Below are 22,617 nucleotides of genomic sequence, written 5' to 3'. Positions count from 1 at the left end.
CACAGTGTAACCTCAAGGACTGTTGTAGGAACTGGAAAGCTGCCAGGAACTAGACTGCTTTTGGAGACAGTCTCTCTACCTCTGATTGGTTCTCTCTTGTGCATCTCTTGTATTTCCCATTCTCTACCAGCCAGCTGCCTTTTTTAACTCAAGGTTTCTGTACCAACATAAAACTTCATTTCTTCCAGCCCCAACTCTTCTTCACCTTACAGCTGCAGAATCCACTACCAACCACTTACATATCTATGAGCGTGAATATATGATTGGGATCAATTTATCCTTTTGTGTGTGTTGTGTGTATGTGAAAAAGAGAGACAGGAAGGGAGAGATGCAAAGCATCAATTTATAATTATGCCACTTTAGTTGCTCATTAAATGCTTCTCATACCTGCCTTCGCGGGGGCTGGGGGACTCAAACTGAGCAAGTGACCCCTTGCTCAAGCCAGTGACCTTGGGCTCAAGCTAGATACTTTGGGATCATTTTGAAGATCCCCTGCTCAACCCAACAACCCCGCGTTCAAGCTGGAGAACCTGCACTCATGCCAGCCTGGGAGTTTCAAACCTTGGACCTCAGGATCCCAGGTTGATGCTCTATCTACTGCACTACCACCAGTCAGGCCAATTTATCTTTTGACTTAGGCCAAAAACTCATATGGTGTTTGCTAAATTATGGGCTGATCACCATATGAAATGTGGTACTGAAGTGGTACTATTTTTCCCTCATAAAAAGGCATTGTATAACTGGGAAATTATTATTAACGATTGAATAAAAGTTTTTTGAGCTGACCACTGCTAAGTGGGTACAAGAAGGTTACAGCCAATCTGAGTTTAGTGTAAGTACAGAAATAAAATGATGAGAGAGGAGTTAACTGTTAATGTTTCCAGCCTGACTAGAATAGTAGTGCCTTAAATAACCTAAATACAACAATGACAACACACAGATACCCAAAATTAACCCAAAAATTAATCTGGCAATCATATTGGTAATAGAATCAAATGAACATAATTGGTTGTTGTAGTAGTGGTGCAGTATGAGAAAAGCAATGGAGAAAGATAGCTGTAAGTTGCAAATGACTCAAAAAAAACCCAAAGTATACATCTGTCCAGATAGATACATAAAATAGTATGACAAGATGTTAGTAATATTGAGTCCAAATGATTGAATATATGGATAATCATTTTACTGTTTGGCTCTTGGCTGATGATATAGTCTATATATGTACATGTGTGTAAATGCACACACACATCTATACACATACAAACATTTTTAAAGGGATAAATGTGACAATTGCAAGAATGCATATGTTAAAGTTGCAGTTTTCATTTAATGTTTTTAAAGTGGTTGTCAATTTCCAGGCTGTTTTGAAAATAAAAATTTGAAAGTTGGATCAGATTTTTTATTAACATGTCTTTTTTACTTAGAATGCCTTTTTTTCAGTATCAACTCAGATTTAGTAATTCCCCACCAATAGTTTGGGACATATATGTTCTAGTTTTGTAATTCTTTAGGATAACATTAACTAGAGGGAATCTTATTTTCTTTAGAAGAGAAAACAAGAATGGGTTTTCATTAACCAAATTTTATTATAGTTTTTGGGAAGCTTCTGTGGCAAAATCTCTTTTAACTTCAAAAGTCTTGTAATTCTATGAATATTTTAGTTTAAATTAGGTTGTGTATTTGTTTTTTTAATGCTGGTTGGTCTTAGAAGTTGCATTTTTCCCTTGTGGCTGTATCATGTACTTCCTGCTTTCTTGCCTATCTTTAGTACACATGTGGCCCAAACCAGCAACCAAACCTTGATGTTTCTAATTATTGAATAATTCTGTTTACGTAGTTCTAAGTTACACTAATACCTTGAACACAACATGCATGGTGTTTAGTAATCATTTTGGGTTTTTATTAATTTTATAATTACAGACTCTTGGAATAAGAATGCAAAATTGGACATTCATTCTTACGTCTTTAATGTCTTATGTCTTTAACATTTGTGCTTTTTTTTTTTTAAGTGAGAGGCGGGGAGGCAGAGAGCTAGACTCCTGCATGTGCCCCAACCAGGATCCACCAGGCAAGCGCCCTATAGGGAGATGCTCTGCCCATCTGGGGCCGCTGCTCTGTTGCTCAGCAACCAAGCTATTTTAGCACCTGAGGCAAGGCCATGGAGCCATCTCAATGCCCAGGGCCAACTTACTCGAACCATTCGAGTCATGGTTACAGTAGGGGAAGAGAGAGAGAGAGAAAAGGGAGGGAAGCGGTGGAGAAGCCGATGGTTGCTTCTCCTGTGTGCCCTCACTGGGAATCAAACCCAGGACTTCCATACACCAGGCCATCACTCTACCGCTGAGCCAACTGGTCAGGGCCTTATTTTTATTATGTCAATATCAAAAATTATTTTCAACTAGTTTGCCTTTATTTGTTTGGCTCTGTTTGATGAGAATAAGAATTTTTCTTGAAGAACATAAATTAGATTATAATCAAATTATAAAAACAAATTTTTTTGTCTTTTGTTTAAAACATTAGGCCTTGGGGTTAGAGGAGGAGAGGGTATGGAGGGATAAGTGGTGATTGATGAAGACTTGACTTGGGTAACACACACACAATATGATTGTCAGAGATATGTTGTAGAACTGGACAACTGAAACCTGTATAATTATGTTAACCAGCGTCACCCTATTAAAATTCAATTTATAAAAACATTAGGCTTTGAAGAGTTTTTTGCACTATAATAGTTGACTCAATTAATCCATTTTAATAGTTCTAAAAATGACAAAGAACTTTAATTGCCACATTAATTGCTTTTGAAACCCTTTCCCAGAGAGAGTCAGAGAGAGGGATAGACAGGGACAGACAGACAGGAACGGAGAGATGAGAAGCATCAATATTAGTTTTTCGTTGCGTATTACGACACCTTAGTTGTTCATTGATTGCTTTCTCATATGCGCCTTGACCGCAGGCCTTCAGCAGACCGAGTAACCCCTCGCTTGAGCCAGTGACCTTGGGTCCAAGCTGGTGAGCTTTTTGCTCAAACCAGATGAGCCCACGCTCAAGCTGGTGACCTTGGGGTCTCGAACCTGGGTCCTCGGCATCCCAGTCCAACGCTCTATCCACTGCACCACCGCCTGGTCAGGCTTCCCCATTCTTTTTATTTTTAAATTTTTTGTTTCATTTTAGTGAAAGAAGGGGAGGCAGAGAGACAGACTCCTATCCTGCATGTGCCCAACCAGGATCCACCCAGCAAGGGGGCAACGCTCTGCCCAGCTGGGGCCATTGCTCCATTGCTCAGCAACTAAGCCATTTTTTAGCACTTGAGGCAGGGGGCACAGCACCATCCTCAGCACTTGAAGCCAACTTCGCTTGAACCAGTGGAGCAGTGGCTGTGAGAGGGAAAGGCAGGGTGGGGGGTGGGGGTGGAGAAGCTGATGGTCACTTCTTCTGTGGGCTCTGACCAGGAATTGAACCCAGGATATCCACATGCGAGGCTAACACTCTACCCCTGCGCCAACTCAGCAGGGCCCCTTCCCCTGTTTTTAATGAAGACATATAAATTGATGCCTATTTGTAGACCTGTATTTCTTGAAAATATTTATTGTTAAATATTCTAATAACTTTTTGTTCCAAAGGAAGAAAGATGTGTACCAATATAGTAATGGCTATGGTTAAGAATAGAGGGTAAAATGCATTGGAGCATAGGTCCCCTACCCTTTTTTTTTTTTAAGCATTTATTTATTTATTCATTTTAGAGAGGAGAGGGGGAGAGAGAGAGGAGAGACAGAGAGAGAGAAGGGGGGGAGGAGCTGGAAGCATCAACTCCCATATGTGCCTTGACCAGGCAAGCCCAGGGTTTCGAACCAGCGACCTCAGCATTTCCAGGTTGACGCTTTATCCACTGCGCCACCACAGGTCAGGCCCGGTCCCCTACCCTTTTTGAGGGAAGGGGGCTGTTTTCTTCAGGGAGGAAGTGTACAATTACAGAGGAATGCTTGGTTGTGAGGGGTAAAGGAGTTACAGCCAGATGACATCAGGCTACCCTCTTTAATCCCATTTTGTCAGAAATGTCAGGGTTTTGGAAAGACTGAAAGGAAATATGTCAAAATGTCCACACATGTTCTGGCAGGACATTGAGAGCATATAGGTCATTTTTCATATTTTCTTAATGAAAAAAAGAATTATCTCAAAAATGTAACTTGAGAGTGGTCAGTCTACTATGAATTTTACCTTCATCATTAAATAGAAAAAATAGACTTTTTATATTTTTTATAAAACCTTCCATTGTTATTGAAGTTTTAATTATAACACATTTTATGTTTCTGTTCTAAATAAACCTTTGCTCTAAGAAAGTTTTTAAAAAATCCCTATTCCCAGATCAGACTCTGGTGTGCCTGATTGTTTACTTTTTTTGCTAAGCCTATGCTTTATTGGGACCATATGCTATCCTAAATTATCTTTGCTTGTGATTGCTGGATGTTTTGCCCTCAAATGACCTTTCTGTTAGAACAGCAATTTTCAACCGGTGTGCTGCAAGAATTTTTAAAACATGCCATACCTGACTGATTAGTCAGGGGCACTGACCTAGACTGTCAAATTAAAAACATGACCACAGCCAACAGAACAATAACCGTCTGGTGTGAATGGATCAAAATCACACCTATTTTATTTATCAGGTCATTTTGGTGTGCCACAGAATTTTTAGTAGTTTATATGTGCCATCAGGTTGAAAATCACTGTTAGAGACTAGTAGAAAGTGGCAACCTTTAGAGCATTTCAAAAAAGCACACCAGTATCATAGGAGAGCCCTCCCTTTTTCTGCCTGTTCTCATTCTAATGAGGCTGAGGATATAGCAGAATCTTAGAAGGTGGGAGTAGCATAGTATAGCATGGCAGGGGGTGAGGTGTTGTGAGAAAACCTCCTCATGAGTGATTGGGCCCTCCCTTGAATTAGAGCTTCTAAGAAAGTAACTAACAGCCATTTTCCTTCTGAAATTTAGTGAAATTTTGATATGTTCTTTCAAATTTTTGTCAAATGTTTAGAACTTCAAGACATTTTTTCCCACAGAAATACAGTTAGAAAGCCAGCCCTACAATAGTCTTTTATGAAACCAATGTCGATATAAGAAACATCCAAACCTGTAGAGAATTTTTATGAGTTTATTTGAGCCACACTGATGATAAAATTGCTGGGAAGAAAAATCACATTGGATTGAGAAAATGCTCCAGAGAATAGCAGTTTTGCAGCTTATTTTATACTTTAGAATAAAAGAGGGTTACATGAAATCCATTGATGGTAGATTAAGGTGGCAGGAGAAAGCAAAGTAGGGAAATCTCTGGGATTGGATTAAAAGGCAAAATAGAGAAACACATACTCCTTTTATATTTGTGGGTACAGGAAAGTTAATATTAACATTCACAGGGAACAAGATAACAATATGAGGGGTCTGTGCTCTGGTGCACGGTTGTGCACTGAGGGGTCTTAGATGCAAAAGGAAAATAGACTCTTAAGGATTGATGCTAGTCAAGGAGGCTGCTGGTCTAGGATATGACTACCTGCCCTCACACATTGGTTAGAAATTTTTGTGTTCAGACTATTACTGGACAGGGGACCTGATTGAGAGCCAGGGAAATAGTAAATAATTATTTTTTTTTTTTAGCAAGAGAGAGACAGAGAGGGACAGGGACAGATAAGAAGGGAAAGAGATGAGAAGCACCAGCTCATAGCTGCGGCACCTTACTTGTCCATTGATTGCCTTCTCATACATGCCTTGATGGGGAGGGGGTGGATTCAGCCAAGCCAGTAACCCCTTGGTCAAGCCAGCAACCATGGGGTCATGTCTGTGATCCCACGCTCAAGCCATTGAGCCCACTCTTTAGCTGGCAACCTCGGGTTTCAAACCTGGGTCCTCAGCATCTCAGGTTGACACTCTTATCTACTGTGCCACCACCTGGTCAGGCAGTCAATAATATTATCACAACTCTGTATGATGTCAGTGGGTACTTAGATTTATGAAGTGAGGGTGATCATTTCATAAGTTATATAAATGTCTATCTACTATGTTACACACCTGAAATTAGTATAATATTGAATGTCAGCTGTAATTGAAAAAAAATATATATATACACATATAAAGGGGACTTCTTTTATTCATTTATTTATTCATTCATTTCTCTCCAGTACCTATCTTTAATCAAAAAGACTCTGGGCCCTGGCCTGTTGGCTCAGTGGTACAGCGTCAGCCTGGTGTGCAAGAGTCCTGGGTTCGATTCCCAGCCAGGGCACACAGGAGAAGCGCCCATCTGCTTCTCCACCCCTCCCCCTCTCCTTCCTCTCTGTCTCTCTCTTCCCCTCCCGCAGCCGAGGCTCCATTGGAGCAAAAGTTGGCCCGGTTGCTGAGGATGGCTCCATGGCCTCGCCTCAGGTGCTAGAATGGCTCTGGTCACAATAGAGCAATGCCCCAGATGGGCAGAGCATCGCCCCCTAGTGGACATGCAGGGTGGATCCCAGTCAGGCGCATGCGGGAGTCTGTCTGCCTCCTCGTTTCCAACTTCAGAAAAATACACACACACACACACACACACACACAAGACTCTGTTTTTTTCTAATTTGTATACCAAAATTATGTTTCATTTGAAGAGACTATGTTGCTTATATATATATTTTTTAATCATTATGTCAGTTCTAGTTGTTTAAAAAATATTTTTATCTCCTCTCTCTTTTGACTTGCCAGTCTAAACAGCCCCTGATCAGTTACTCTAGCTGTATATATTTCTTTAGTCAGCTACACTCTGTTAATATGCCCAGCTGATTATCTCTATAGCCAATTTATGAATTTCTCTGGGCTCATAACCTGCTATGGCAACATTTTTTCTATTCTCTAATATTTCTTAAACTGACACTCTGAAATGTTAATATGTGGCATTTAAAGAAAGTGTTCTGTGCTGTGAGAAATAGATCTACTTAGATCCCTTTTCAGAAGGTTAGTAATATTAGCATATTAAAGGATTTGTGAAGTCCTGCAGTAAAGAATTCTCTTTAATGTTTTTTAATCCTGCATTTCCAAATTTATTTGAACCTGAAACATTTTTCTTCAAGGATAAATATTAACAACTCATGAAACAGTGTCTAATAGAACACAAGTTTGAGAAACATATCTATAGTTGCCTCCTTTCTGTATTCTTTTTTCCCCTTTCTTTGTTCTCCAGAGTGGCTGTTCCAGACCTCTACAGTTTCAGCGCAAGCCCTCAACCCCATCTTAATGCTTTTTGTTTTCAAACCTAATCTCTACTTTACGAGAAAATGGGAGGCTATCAACTTCCTTCTTACTTTTTTTAAAAAATTTTTTAAGACTTTATTTATTCATTTTAGAGAGGAGAGAAGGAGGAGAGAGAGAGAGAAGAGGGGAGGAGCAGGAAGCATCAACTCCCATATGTGCCTTGACCAGGTAATCCCAGGGCTTTGAACTGGCGATCTCAGCATTCCAGGTCGACTCTATCCACTGCACCACCACAGGTCAGGCAGCTTCCTTCTTTATGAGTGTCCTTACATCCTTTCCTCTTGTCTAGACTTTGTTCTGCCTGCAGACTGTAACCTCATGAAATCAGAGAGCATAACACTTATTTATTATTGTATCCCTAGCCCCAAACAAATGCCCCTAACACAGTGCCTCTTCTTCAACTCTCATATCGTATTCTGTTGTGTCCATAGCTGGGTGTATAGCAATTCAATTCTGCACTAAGCACCCAAAGTTAGAACAGACAGTGCAAGTTAAAGGGCGGCATGGGCCTCAACAAGACTGCCCTTACTTCAGACATCAGCCACAGCTTGGGATCCTGAGGCAACCCACACTTCTGACCAGCTGACTATAAATCTGGATTTCTCATGGCCCCAACAGAGTGAGTACTTTGCTGGGATGATTCATAGAACTCAGGGAAGCACTGTAGTTATGATGATTACAGTTTTATTATAAAGGATACAAATCAGGAGGACCAGTCAAATGAAGAGACACACAGGATAAGAACTGGGAAAGAATACAGAGCTTCTGTGTCCTTTCCTCATGGGATCAGTGTCCATCATCCTCCTGGCACATCAGTGTCTTTACCAATCAGGAAAGATCCACTGAGATTTGGTATCTGGAGTTTTTATTGGGATTCTATCATGTAGGCATGATTAATTGAATTATTGGCCATGTGGTTAAACTCAATCTCTAGTTCCCCTGTCCTGCTGGAGGTTGGAGGGTCGAGGTGATATGATATGGCTCAAAGCTGCAACCCTCTTAACACATGTGACCTTTCTGGCATGGAGAGTCCTGGTCCTGAAGATATCTAGACCACAGCTTGGGTCACCTCATTAGGATAACAAAGACATTTCTATTTCTTAGGAAAATGCAAGGATTTAGAGTCTTCCAGGAACTATGGACAAAGGTTGCTTAAAAAAAAAATAGGGAAAACCCTGGCTGATGACACAGTAGATAGAATGTCATCCAGAGTGCTGAGGTCACAGGGTCACCAACTCAATCCCTAGGTTGCCTGCTCAATCCCAAGGGCACCATCTTCGACCCCCAGGGTCGTCAGTTCAAGCCCCAATCAGGGGTTTAATCCCATTGAGAAGCAATCAGTGGTGCACAACTAGGTGGAGCAGCAAGTTAATACTTCTCTCTCTCTCTCTCCCTCCTTTTCCCCCTGTCTCTGTCTCAAAAAAAAATATTTTTAATTTAAAAAATAAAATTTTAAAACGGAAAAATCTTCCCTTGATCCTACATCCTCCTGTAACTACCACTCTTTTTCCTTCCCATCACTGCTAGACTTCTTAAGAGCCTTTGTTTGCTGTTTATATTTCTTTACCTCTAGTTCACTCCTTAATATCATTCACTTTTACCAACTCTACAGAAGGTACATTTTGAAGGTCACTAAGTAGCCTCCTAATTCAATTTCTTTTTTTTTGAGTCTTCGATGTAACCTGACTGTTCTGATGTATGACACTTACTACCCCCTCTTCTGTGATGCCACTTTCTTGCTACCTCTCTGACTATTCCATCTCAATCTCTTCCTTTGTTTCTTCCAATGTCTCAGATATTGCTGTTCTTTAGAATTCGGTGCCGTGTTCACTCCTCACTAGAAACTCTCCCTAGGCACTGTCCTTCATTTCCATAAACCTTCTTTATGCTGATGATTCCAAATTTGGAACTTTAGACTTGTCTATATCTGCAGTCCAGACTTGGATTTCTGACTTTACTGGAATTCCCATTTGGATGCCCTACAGGAACCTTAAATTTTACATGTATAAAACTAAATTCACTATTATTTGTTTTAGCCTTATATATATGATAGGTCTAATACTAGAATAGAGTCCATAGGGTAATTGTAAGGGTTGAGTAAGGTAATGCATAAAGCAAACTTTGTAAAGTTCTAGCAATTGAAAGTAAACAATATGTTAGCTATTATTAAATGACAGTATCCCCTATTAGACTACAAGCTTTTTGAGGGCAAGAACCAACCTAAGCCTGACCAGTGGTGGCACAGCAGACAGAGTGTTGACCTGGGACACTGGGGTCCCAGTTTCAAAACCCCGAGGTCACTGGCTTGAAGCCCAAAGGTTACTGGCTTGAAGCCCAAAGTAGCTGGCCTAAAGCCCAAAGTCGCTGGCTTGAAGCCCAAGGTCGCTGGCTTAAGCAAGGGATCCTTGGCTCTGATGAAGCACCCCCTCCCCCCACGCCATGAGGCACGTGTGAGAAGCAATCAATGAATGACTAAAGTGCCACAACTATGAGTTAATGCTTCTCATCTCTCTCCCTTCCTGTCTGTTTCTTTCGCTAAAAAAATAAAAAGAACCAACCTAACACTGTCCTTGGCTTCTAGCTACACAGTAATGGTTTGTTGAATTAAAATGAATAATAGTCTTGAATAAATGGTTTGTGTAACCATCTGATTTAGCTTAACCATCTTGTTTATTTAAAGTGGGCAACATTAGGTGTTTATTTTTTCTTCCTAGGTGCATTGTGTTGTGATCATTCAAAGGATAACCAAATGTGCCGTGATGTATGTGAACAGGTAAGCATACGTAATTCTTTAGGGTATTAGTTATGTAACTGTTGATTAAGTAGAATTGTTTTGGAGAAATCTGTTGGACAGCACCTTAACCAAGTGAACAAAGTTCATGTCACCAGCAGTGGAACAAATTGACGTGTGTACTGACACGATGCACCGAAAAATAGTACACAGTATCTCATGTACAATTTCTGCCAAAAATGTAAACAGTAGGACAAAACCAGATTGATATTCTTCAAAACAACAGCCTGTACTCTTCTTTTTTTTTTTATAAATTTTTATTAATGTTAATGGGATGACATTAATAATTCAGGGTACATATATTCAAAGAAAATTTGTCTAGGTTATCTTGTCATTAAATTATGTTGCATACCCCTCACCCAGAGTCAGATTGTCCTCTGTCACCCTCTATCTAGTTTTCTCTGTGCCCCTCCCCCTCCCCCTAACTCTCTCCCTCCCTCCCTCCTGCGTCCTCCCTCCCCCCACCCCTGGTAACCACCGCTCTCTTGTCCATGTCTCTTAGTCTCGTTTTTATGTTCCACCAATGTATGGAATCATATAGTTCTTGTTTTTTTCTGATTTACTTAGTTCAGGGAGTGAAATAAGTAAACATTATACAGACTGTACTCTTCAAAAGGTATCATTGTTATAAAAACAAAGGCTATAAGAAACTTCCAGATTAAAGGAAACTAAATAGACATGACAACTAAATGCAATGCCTGATCCTAGATTGGATCCTGGAATTAAAAGATTGCTATAGCCTGACCAGGCAGTGGTGCAGTGGATAGAGCATCGGACTGGGATGCAGATGACCCAGGTTTGAAACCTCGAGGTCGCTGGCTTGAGCGCAGGCTCATCTGATTTGAGCACAGCTCAGCAGCTTAAACCCAAGGTTGCTGGCTTGAGCAAGGAGTCACTCGGTCCACTGTAGCCCCCTGGTCAAGGCACATATGAAAAAGCAATCACTGAACAACTAAGGTGCCACAGTGAAGAATTGATGCTTCTCATCTCTCTCCCTTCCTATTTATCTGTCCATATCTGTCTCTGTCACACGCACACACACACACACACACACACACACAGAAAGATTGCTATAAAGGACATTATTGGGATAAATTGGTGAGATTTGAATACAAACTGTAATATTTTATCAGTGCTGAATTTGGTGGTTGTGTTGTGTTTTTTTTTGTTTGGGTTTTTTTGGTGGTTGTGTTGTGATCAGGTAAGGACGGTGTCCTTGTTCTTAAGAGATACATGCTGGAATTTAGGAATGATGATGAATTCTGAAATGTTTCATCAAAATAATGGTAAAAATGTATTTATGCAGAGTTGAAGCAAATGTTGCAATCTAGGTGAAAACTGTTGTTCACTGTACTACTTTTTTTTTTTTTTTCTGTATTTTTCTGAAGCCAGAAATGGGGAAAGACAGTCAGACAGACTCCCGCATATGCCCAACCGGGATCCACCCGGCACGCCCACCAGGGGGCGATGCTCTGCCCACCAGGGGGCGATGCTCTGTTGCGACCAGAGCCACTCTAGCGCCTGGGGCAGAGGCCGAGGAGCCATCCCCAGGGCCTGGGCCATCTTTGCTCCAATGGAGCCTCGGCTGCGGGAGGGGAAGAGAGAGACAGAGAGGAAGGAGAGGGGGAGGGGTGGAGAAGCAGATGGGCGCTTCTCCTGTGTGCCCTGGCCTGGCCGGGAATCGAACCCTGGACTTCTGCACTCCAGGCCGACGCTTTATCACTGAGCCTACCGGCCAGGGCCCACTGTACTACTTTTGAAACTTTTCTGTAGGTTTGAATTTTTCTAGTTGAGCCTTTTCAGGCAAGTTCTACTGAGACAATACCTACCTGTTCAACAAGTCTTACCTTTCTTTCATCATCTTGGTTGTGTAGTGCTTGAGAATTAATGGCCTTAATCATCTTCTGGAGTTTTCAAGTAATTATCTGGATTTTGTCACTGCTTAAAACGAAGAAAAGCTACCTAACTGGGATTAAAAGTTCTCTCAAACAGTATTAAGAATTTAGAAGTATTTTGAAAGATACTTCCTAATTATAAAACAAGACAGTGACTTGGCTCATCTAAATAGCTGCTTGGTAATTCATGCTGAAACACTATAGCAAATTAAGTTTTATGCAAATTTATTGCCAGAAAAATAGCTTTTAAAGCAGAAAGGACTCCTTGATGTTGTCACTATAAGGGAGCTTTTAAAGTAGCTCTTCTGTTTTTGGAAACAATGCTTTTCTGACTTTTTGCTTTGTTTCTTCTTGTGTTTTCCACTAGGTGTTCAGTAGGTTGAATGATTTTTGTGAGACACCTATAGCAAGCAAGGTCTAAGTTTTTAAACTTAGAAATATTAGAAATTCTATAACTTAGCAAATTAAGTAAATTTAGTAGTTACCCTAAATAATGAACATTCTTCCTTGACCTAGCTCTTTGAGAAATGAGACAAGTAAGGCAATTTGGCTTGACCAGGAGGTGGCTCAGTAGATAGAGTTCCAAACCCCGAGGTTGCCAAGTTGAGTGTAGGCTCATCTGGCTTGAGCAGGCTTGCTGGCTTGAGCAAGGGGTCACTAGCTTGGCTGAACCGCCCCCACCCAACTCCCCATCAAGGCAAATATGAGAAAGCAACTAAGGTGCAGCAATGAAGAATTGATACTTCTCATCTCTCTCTACCATCCTATCTGTATGTCCCTCTCTCTTGCTAAAAAAAATAATAATAAGGCAAATTGGACCCCACATAGTACTCTTATTATTAGTTACACAAATATTGAATGTAACTTTTATCTCCAGATACACCCTAAACTAGAGAATTGGTTTTACTCCCAGAGGAGGAGTGGTAAGGTCTGAGTTATATATATTCACTTTCTCCTATCAAACTCAGGAGTCCAGTCAGTCAGTCTTCACAATCACTGGAGGAGTGAGCCATGTGGAGAGAGGCCAAGTAAAACTAGCAGAGTTCACTCAAAATGAAAGGAAATACCAGAAGTGAGGAATAATTGTTTCTTCAGCAGAGAATGAAGAAAGGGTGGAGTCCTGTCACATTTAGGTTTTGAGTTAGAGTGAATAGTAGTATCTCTGATTTTTAAGGATGTTGGGAAGAAGATTTGATTTAGGGGGAAGGTGAGTTGCTGAATTATCAATGAAAAACCACTGTGTGAAGACAGTTGGAGATTTGGAATTAGAGCTTTAGAATTTGAATTTAGATAAGTCAGGGCTGGTATTTTATAGTAGTCAACGAAATAAGGTATCAAAGAAAAGTCAAGGAGTTTGAAATCTGACAAAAGGCCCTTAGTTTTTGAAAGAAGACTGTCGGGAGAGATACTCTAGAGCAGTGGTCCCCAAACTTTTTTGGGCCATGGACTGGTTTAATGTCAGAAAATATTTTCACGGACCGGCCTTTAGGGTAGGATGGATAAATGTATCATGTGACCGAGACAAGTGTCAAGAGTGAGTCTTAGACAGATGTAACAGAGGGAATCTGGTCATTTTTAAAAAATAAAACATTGTTCAGACTTAAATATAAATAAAACGGAAATAATGTAAGTTATTTATTCTTTCTCTGTGGACCAGTGCCAAATGGCCATGGACCGGTACCAGTCCACGACCCGGGGGTTGGGGACCACTGCTCTAGAGAAGGGATTTTGTTTGCTTTGTTTATGATGAGTCCCTTACTCAGGCATGGCCAACATACGGCCCGCGGGCTGGATTCAGCCCGTGTGTAATGAATTTATGTGGCCCGCGATTAAATTTTTAATATTCTCCGCTACTTTAAAATCTCAGCTACTCAGAAGCGGAAGCATCTTTGATTATTTGATATCAAGATATTTAAGAAGATAGTGATACGCGGAAAAGAATGCCGCGTGTGACTAATCTAGGGTTAACTTCCAATAATTGGTCGAATAGATTCGCGATACTTCTTTATTTTTTTTAAAAATTCCATTTTAAAGACTTACAACTTTTGTTGAACGAGTGTCTGTACTCAATATGAACTGTTTGACGTTTAGTGGCGATGTGAAACTCACATTCTTTTAGGCAGAGTTTGCCAGTGCACACTCAAGGTCAAACAATTCATAATTTTTGTGGTCAAGTGTGCTGAATCAAGTGACATTGTAGCATAGACAATAGCTGCAGTTGATAACTGAAAACGTGTCCAGTCTGTTTGTAAAACGAAATAATTGTTTAAACATGTATGCCAAGTGAACACTTGATATGTGATCAAAGGGGTTAAGGAACTGAATTCTTAATTTTATTTCATTTTAATGATTTCAGTTTAAATTTAAATAGCCACACATGGCTAACAACTACTTTATAAAACAGATCCAGAGCTTGATCGGATTCAGGTTAGGTTTTTTTGTTAAGTCTTCCTCTTAAGTGATATTGTGTCTGGTTGTCCCTGTTTTGTAATGTTATCAGTCATCATTGATAATGACCTAAATGCACTAATTTACTAGGGGTTGCAAAGAGAAGATGTTCTAGCTCTCTTCACTTTATTAATTATAGTTGATAGTTTGGGAGAAAAATGGCTACTAATAATAACTGGAGAGAAATCCTTTTTCACTGTCCTTAGCATTTATGGATTTTACAATATTATATGTTTGTAGGGGTTGCTGGTTTGAGTGTGGGATCATAGACATGACCCCATAGTGTCTGGCTTGAGCCCAAGGTCGCTGGCTTGAGCAAGGGATCACTGGCTCAGCTGGAGCACCTGGTCAAGGCACATATGAGAAGCAATCAATGAACAACAAAAGTGCCGCAACTACAATTTGATGCTTCTCATCTCTCTCCCTTCCTGTCTGTCTGTCAGTCAGTCTCTCTCTCACAAAAAAAAAAAAAAAATGTCCTATCAGTTTAATTTAGATCCTTCCAAAGGTTTTCCATTTATAAAAGGAAGTTGGAAGATGTTCTAAACAACTAATAAGTCTGGAAGATAATACATTTTACCCTTATTTCTTATGAAAAAAAAATCCACAAACCTTTTTTTCTTTTTTTAAATAGATATTCTCCTCAAAAAGTGAATCCCGACTAAAACATCTGTTGCAGCGAGCCCCAGATTATTGCCCTGAAACAATGGTAAGTCTTGTTTAACTTACAACTATGGAAGCTTTTGTCTAAATGAAGCCATATAATGAGTTCCTTTTAGATTCAGCAAAATTGTTGATGTGAATGGGGTTGTAGTCACAGTAAAATGTTAGATTTATTTAGGTACTTTAAAAAGATCTTCACACAAATTGCTGGAATATGTCTTTTTTGTTGTTTATTCTATGCTATAGGTAAAAACAATATTAAATACAAATTTAGTCTTTAAATTTCATTATAATAGTTTATCTGGAATCTCCTTGTATTTGGACAATTTTATGAAAACTGTGTTAACTAAATTTTATATTTATTTTGATTTTGGAAAGTTGTATTTTGGATAGGGGAAAATGTATGACTTCTGATTATTACTATCTTCCTATTTTCTGGTATACAGTAGATGTATTGTTTGCCTGTCTGAATCATGTAACTTAAAATGTCTCTAATGCTTGGGTAATTCTCAGTGTTTGGAATGCTTGTGAACCAGGCTAAAAAGGTCTGAGCTTGCCATGAGAGGGCCTCTTTATGTATGGTAGCTTGCATTATGTGAAGGGGGGGAAATGATGATCACAGTTCTGACTGATACATTTTTCTTTAGTTACTCTACTGATACTTTTGTCTTTGTATTTAGAAACAGTGATTCCAGTAAGTGTCCTGAGTAACCAAACTAATCTTCAGTGCTCTTAGATGGGAAGATGGGGAAAAAGCAAGCAATATTTTGGACCTGTTTTATTTCTTATCTCTAAATAGCTTGTTGATACTCATATAGTCCTAGAACATTGACTGTATAGTTATAAACATAATCAAATCAGCTGTACATAATTTCTGTAAAAATTGTATTTAGGAACTGGTTATCTACATAAAAGCCTTTTGGTGATTACAATTTTAGGTTGAAATTTGGAGTTGTATGAATTCATCTTTACCAGGTAAGTAATAAAAGTGTAACATTTAGTGCTTCATTTTAAAACTTGTGATTGTAAAATCTGTGTCATAGTCCCATAACTTAATGTATAGCCTTGAATTTTTATCCTGTCCTTCATATAGGCACCCACATTTTCAAATGTTTTAATTCTCATGTATACTTAATACTTAAACTTGTATTCTTGTTTCTACTTCTACCATTCTATTGAAACTAGTTTTTGAAAGATCACCAGAATCTCTTAGTTCCTAAATCTTACAGCTTTTTCTCAGTACTTATGCTCTTTGACTTCCCTGTGACTTTTGATATTATTGACTACTACCTCCTTGTGACTCCACCTTGCCCTTTCTTAACTTCTTAACACCTGCCCCCAACCCCTGCCCCCAATGGCTGCCCAAGGTTTGTGGTATTCTGTCTATGGTTCTCTTTTTCTCTGCACACTCACTTTGCCAACCGATCAGCTCTGGAAAGGTAACTTTCAAATCCAAGTCATTGTTTGTGATTTCTAGACATCTCTGCCTGGATCTCTGCATCTAGGTGGTAGCTGTAGTGCAAATCCAAAACCAAACTCATCTTATAATTGCCTCGCTTGTGAATGACACTACTAGAAACCAAATTATTTTTTACTGCTTTTTCTTTTTCGCTCCATTGATCCTCTGTAAAATCTTGCATCTGTCTTCACTACTCCTAGTTCAAGCCTTTCTTATTACATTCTTGGGATAGAATATTGTAATAAACTTGTAACTGGTGTTTCAACACATCATAGCTTTCCTCTTGAGCCCTTCAAAAACAAGCCCTCGCCCTGGCCGGTTGGCTCAGCGGTAGAGCGTCGGCCTAGCGTGCGGAGGACCCGGGTTCGATTCCCGGCCAGGGCACACAGGAGAAGCGCCCATTTGCTTCTCCACCCCTCCGCCGCACTTTCCTCTCTGTCTCTCTCTTCCCCTCCCGCAGCCAAGGCTCCATTGGAGCAAAGATGGCCCGGGCGCTGGGCATGGCTCCTTGGCCTCTGTCCCAGGCGCTAGAGTGGCTCTGGTCGCGGCAGAGCGACGCCTCGGAGAGGCAGAGCATCGCCCCCTGGTGGGCAGAGCGTCGCCCCTGGTGGGCGTGCCAGGTGGATCCCGGTCGGGCGCATGCGGGAGTCTGTCTGACTGTCTCTCCCCATTTCCAGCTTCAGAAAGAAAGAAAAAAAAAAAAACAAGCCCTCAAAGGTTATTTATTTCCATTGGAATAAAAGCCAAATGCCCTAACCTGGCAATCATGGTCTCTTAGGATTACAGCTTACTTTCCAGTCCTGGTTAAATCCAGTGCTTTCAAAAGAGGGAATATATCTTATGTATCTCTGAACTTTAAACACTGTCATACAGTTTGAAGTTTGCATTTCAAACACTTTGTCTTCTTGGAATTGCCCACATCTTTACCTGTTTTTCTAACTATCCCTCTATCTAATGTCCTGGAATTTTATATTACACACACACACACACACACACACACACACTATTTTTACCAATCATAATCTCCATAAATGGGATAAATCATATATTTTATTTATTTCATAGTCCATAGAACATCTGATCGAGTGCCTTGTACATAGTAGAGGCTCAGAAAATGTAAATGCTTGTCAAACAATTTAAAATTTTCTAAGAGGCCCATTGGGTATGTGGAAACAGCAGTATATACTGCATTATGGTATAAAAGTTCAGAGTTTATGACCTACTGTGATTCCATTCAAAATTATATCTAAAACGTGAGTGATTCTGATTAGCCAACAGCAAAAATTTAAAGGAAACTATACTAGGTAATGGAGCTAGATGAGAGTCTGTTGTCTTTTTTACCCTTAAAACATGTAGGGATACAGAAGCTTATGATATTCAATATTTTTAGCCAGTTGTAACAATTGGGGTGGCTCATATTATTACAGGGTGGGGCAAAGTAGATTTACAGTTGTTTGTATGGAAAATAATACAATTATCAGTAATAATACAATAATAAACTGTATTTCCTGTACTCACAACTGTAAATCTACTTTGCTCCATCTTGTATTTTGAGAGTGTAGTCTATCTGTGGTCCACTTGTTTGCTTTTATTTGTTTTATTTTGTGTTTTACTAGAATGCTTCTATTTGTTGTGTTAAGTCCTAGTTCTATTTGGACAACTGTTACCCATTGCCTTGAATTCCTGACTTTTTTTTATTATAGTTAATAATCTAATTTAATGTATATGTAAGTTTGATGACCTATGTATTACATGGAACAACATAAAACATTTTTAAAAGGTAATAAGGAATTTGCAGCATCCCTACAAGCACATAGCTTTTTCCTCTTTTCATAATTACTACTTATAGATCCTAATTTTATTCTAGGGGTCATTCATTGACATTTGACTACATAAAGGGATTTAAAAATATATTAAAACACTTTATAATTTTATAAAATGATACTGTGGGGGAGGTAGCGGAGGGTAGAGGAGGATAGATGGTGATAGAGGGAGACAGCTTGGGATGGTGAACACACAGTATAATATATAGATGAATATACTATAGAATTGTATAGTTTTGTAGAATTGTACACTGAAACCTGTATGATTTTATTAACCACTGTAACCTCAATAAATTTAATTAAAAAATGTTTTTAAAGTGATCCTGTAATACCAGTTGGTATCATAGTGATTTAATTGGACAAATAGCTGCTGTGCATAAACTGAACCAGAAGAGCCATTTTGCCTCATGATGAAGTGACCCCATCAAACCAGTCCTGGCTCACAGGAGATATTCCTGCCTTTTTACTGAGTATTAGTTTGTAAATGGCATCATGGGTTTTATGTTACTGTATGTATTTCATATTTTTGAATTCAATACTACTTGTACCCCTTTTTGTTTATTAAGTTGGCATTTTTGTCTCTGCTTCACAGTCTGAAGGTGAGGAAGGCCTCCTCTTTGCTTTCCTTAACCTGTATGTCCTCTAGAGATGCTACTGACCCAAGAGTGAGAATGATCTACAGCAGTGGTCCCCAACCCCTGGACCACGGACCAGTACCAGTCCGTGGGCCATTTGGTACCGGTCCACAGAGAAACAATAAATAACTTACATTATTTCTGTTTTATTTATATTTAAGTCTGAATGATGTTTTATTTTTTTTTAAAAGACCAGATTCCCTCTGTTACATCTGTCTAAGATTCACTCTTGATGCTTGTCTCGTAAGTTCGACAATTATATTTAAAAATACCACAGTTTTTACGCCGGTCACATAATTTTATATTGTGCATTTATCCGTCCCACCCTAAAGGCCAGTCTGTGAAAATATCTTCTGACATTAAACCGGTCTGTGGCCCAAAAAAGGTTGGAGACCACTGACCTACAGGGTTTAGGGTGAGCAGGGAACTGAGAGAGAAAAAAATAAAGGATCCAATAAGTATGCTGTGAGGGACCCTGAAAAGATGGAAGTAAGGCTGGGGTCAGGGGCTTTATAATTTTGAGGCCCTTTTGTCTGAACTAGTTTTCCTGTAGACACCAACTTTGATCCACAAACTAATTTGGCATACTGTTTGTGTTTGTCACTACTTATGACCAAAACATATGAACATTTTGTATTTAAGGTGTGTTTAAAAAATCTGATGGCTGGGTTGGCTTAGGCTGCTGTGAACTGGCTATTACCTTGGAGTGTCGACAGGCATGCAAGCAGGTAATACTGGAGAACTGGGCTCTTAAAAAGCATGGAGTGAGTTTGGGTTTTAGCTGTGCATATGTCTTGAACTTTGTCCACCTTGTATCTTTGGAGAGGTGACCCATAAAAGCTGCAAATTTAGCATTTCTTGCATAGACCACTTCCTTTTAGACTTGCCACTTTTTCAGTTATGGCTGCTGCATGTAAGACCCTCAGCCCTCTCTTGTTCTTACCTTTTCTGCCACACAAAGAAAGAGTATTCATAACTTATATCAATGTCTAATCATTATGTTGTATACCTAGAACTAATATAATATTGTATGTCAACTTTAATTAAAAATAAAAAATTATTAAAGGAATAAAAAATATTACAGGAATTGAGGCCTTTTGTACTTTGCCTATGGTCATGCTTAGTCAATGCTGAATGACTCCAAATGGTTGTGTGAATTTGGGGTGTGCCTGGTTGAGAGCCGTTGATACAGTCGGCTTATTTTGCTTTCATCTGTCTTTCATCCTGGGTTTATTCTTTGTTCTTTTATTATTTCTTTCTTTTTTCTTTTCTTTTCTTTTCTTTTAATTGATTGATTTTTGGAGAGAGAACATTGATTTGTTGTTCCACTTATTTACACATTCATTGGTTGACTCTGATGTGCCCTGACTGAGGATCGAACCCACACCTTGGTGTTTTAGAAGTATGCTCTAACCAACTGAGCTACCTGGCCAGGGCTTGAGTATGTTCTTATGTCCCTTTTCTGGTCGTAAGGTGAGCATGACTCCTACAGTGAATTATGATTTATTTTTAATTTGATATGTCTCTGGTCCAATTCAGGTTAGCCCCCTGAGCTCTTCCTCATTATGTATATTTTCATAGTGGTTGCTCAGAGAGTTTTGGAAAACTGGTCTAGTTCCGCATGACTCAAATGGTGGTAACAGACTTAACTGGGAAGTTTAGGTGGACCTGAAACCACAACTGGAAAGCCTTTTCTCATTTTCTTCTTCTAGCGACTATCCTCTAAACAGGAGTGTGTGAGACATAGTGTCATCTTCAGTTTCATACATACCACTACTTTGGGCACAGCCTAGCTATCTGCTGCTCTCCTCCAAGCATTGAGAGGAAGCTGAGCTGAAGAATATTACAACTGTAATGGATCAGGGTGGGATATAACACAGTTGGCTGTTCACTCTGCTTCTTGCTCTCTACATCTTCATCAGCTGGCCTGTTCAGAATTATATGAGCTTAGGCAGTAGAACAAAGGACCAGAGCCCATGGCTCTAAAGCTGCATCTATGGGGGCTGATGTCATGTGGAAGAAGAGTAATCCCTCAGCAGGTTGTTTGTTTTGTTTTATGTAGAAAGTACATACTTAAATGTGGTAAAATCTTGCTGTTTCTCTCAGGATTGGTTTCTTCATCTATAAAGATGATATCTCCATTAACTTGTTAAGAGAATTATATAAAAATACTATTTGTTAATTGCCAGGCACAGCCTTGCCCTCTTTAGTTGCCCCCTCTGTTTTATGTGGATCTTTTCTAGGAAAAGTCAGTAGGAGAACTTACAATGTGAAGGGTTAAAGAAAAAGCAAACTGTGAATATCCTGGCAGAGCTTCACAAGAAAATTTGCTGCAGAGTGGAATTCAGCTAAAAAAAAAAGTTCTGATTTACATTTCTTTCAAAGTTATCTAGTTTCTGAAATAACAAAAGGACTGTGTTATTATATGAGATTAAAGCCACAGAAAATTAGAATGAAGTTATAGCATATTGGCTGATATTCATTTTCTATGTGTGTATGTTTTTTAAAAATTTTATTTCTTGATTTTTAATGAGAAGAGATAGAGGGGGGAGGGGGGAGGAATGGGAAGCATCAACTCGAAGTAGTTGCTTCCTGTTGGTGCCTTGACCAGGCAAGTCCGGGGTTTTAAACTGGCAACCTCACCATTCTAGGTCGACACTTTACCCACTGCACTACCACAGATCAGGCTGACTGATGTTTGTTTTAAAGAAATTGCATGAAATGTGTTTGTTGTGTATAAGGAACTTTAAAATATTAGAGCATAGGTGGGGTTTTTTTATTCTGTGCTGATAGCATGTATAATAAAATTAATGGAGAAATTTATTGTCTTTTAGGCATCTTCAAAAAATGATATTTCCAAAGTTTGTAGGAAAGAATATGAGGTATGTATTTTATTTAAAACATTTAGACTATTCAGATATTATCAGAACTGATAGAATCATTTAAATTTTAAAGTGAATTCCTTCTTATATAAATTGTCTTTTACTTGACAAAAAAATATAGCCTTGAAAAAAATGTCATTTACCTTGTTTAGAAATGTTATAACTTTAATTGCTTTTTGTTTAAATAAAGTATTAATTTTAAATAAAAGCCTAAATCACATATACAGAGGATTTAACCTATTATGTTTTCCTAACCAAGCAACTGATTGTATCCAAAGTTGTAAAATAGTTTTTCTTAGGTTCCATATTCTCTTTTTCCTTTTTTTCTATTCCTTGACCCATCTAGGTATCCATTTTTATAAACCACCTCTAATCAAAGATACAAAATTGTATTGCTAGTGTGACTATCTTCAGATTTTCCTGGGATCTTGCATTTGGAGTGAAAAAGTTTAACTTAAAAGGCTGTATGAAATCTGAAGGACTCCTGACTCCCACTGGTGGTATTCCCAGCTCTGTGGTATCGATATGGGGAGTTATTAGGGCAGAGGTAGGGGAGCTATTTCATATCATGCAAATATGTACACATTTTTCCTGATGTGAAATGGCTCCTTATTGGGACTCCTTTGTTCTGTTTCTAGAACTCCGTGGTTAAATGTGACAGTATTATTGTTTTTCATAGTATAAGAGCATGTAATTAAGGATACTTATGTGCATATGCATCATTCATTATCTTTATATATAAACATTGGCATTCCTTTT

At 39.1% G+C, this 22,617-nt stretch overlaps 1 protein-coding gene across 1 annotated transcript in view; it reads left to right on the top strand.

Annotated features, from left to right (window-relative positions):
• Window positions 1-22,617, top strand: part of RECK (reversion inducing cysteine rich protein with kazal motifs) — a 76,747-nt gene that overhangs the window by 7,421 nt on the left and 46,709 nt on the right. Inside the window, exons 2-6 of the mRNA XM_066256776.1 lie at window positions 9,977-10,035; window positions 15,031-15,105; window positions 15,998-16,034; window positions 19,619-19,704; window positions 21,811-21,858. Of these exons, the coding sequence (XP_066112873.1) occupies window positions 9,977-10,035; window positions 15,031-15,105; window positions 15,998-16,034; window positions 19,619-19,704; window positions 21,811-21,858 (305 nt within the window). The remainder of the gene's footprint in view (window positions 1-9,976; window positions 10,036-15,030; window positions 15,106-15,997; window positions 16,035-19,618; window positions 19,705-21,810; window positions 21,859-22,617) is intronic.

The sequence above is a fragment of the Saccopteryx bilineata genome, chromosome 2, assembly GCF_036850765.1.
Source record: "Saccopteryx bilineata isolate mSacBil1 chromosome 2, mSacBil1_pri_phased_curated, whole genome shotgun sequence".
Taxonomy (NCBI): Eukaryota; Metazoa; Chordata; class Mammalia; order Chiroptera; family Emballonuridae; genus Saccopteryx; species Saccopteryx bilineata.
Note: the sequence above shows the minus strand (reverse complement) of the source record. Positions and strands in the feature narration are given on the sequence as shown.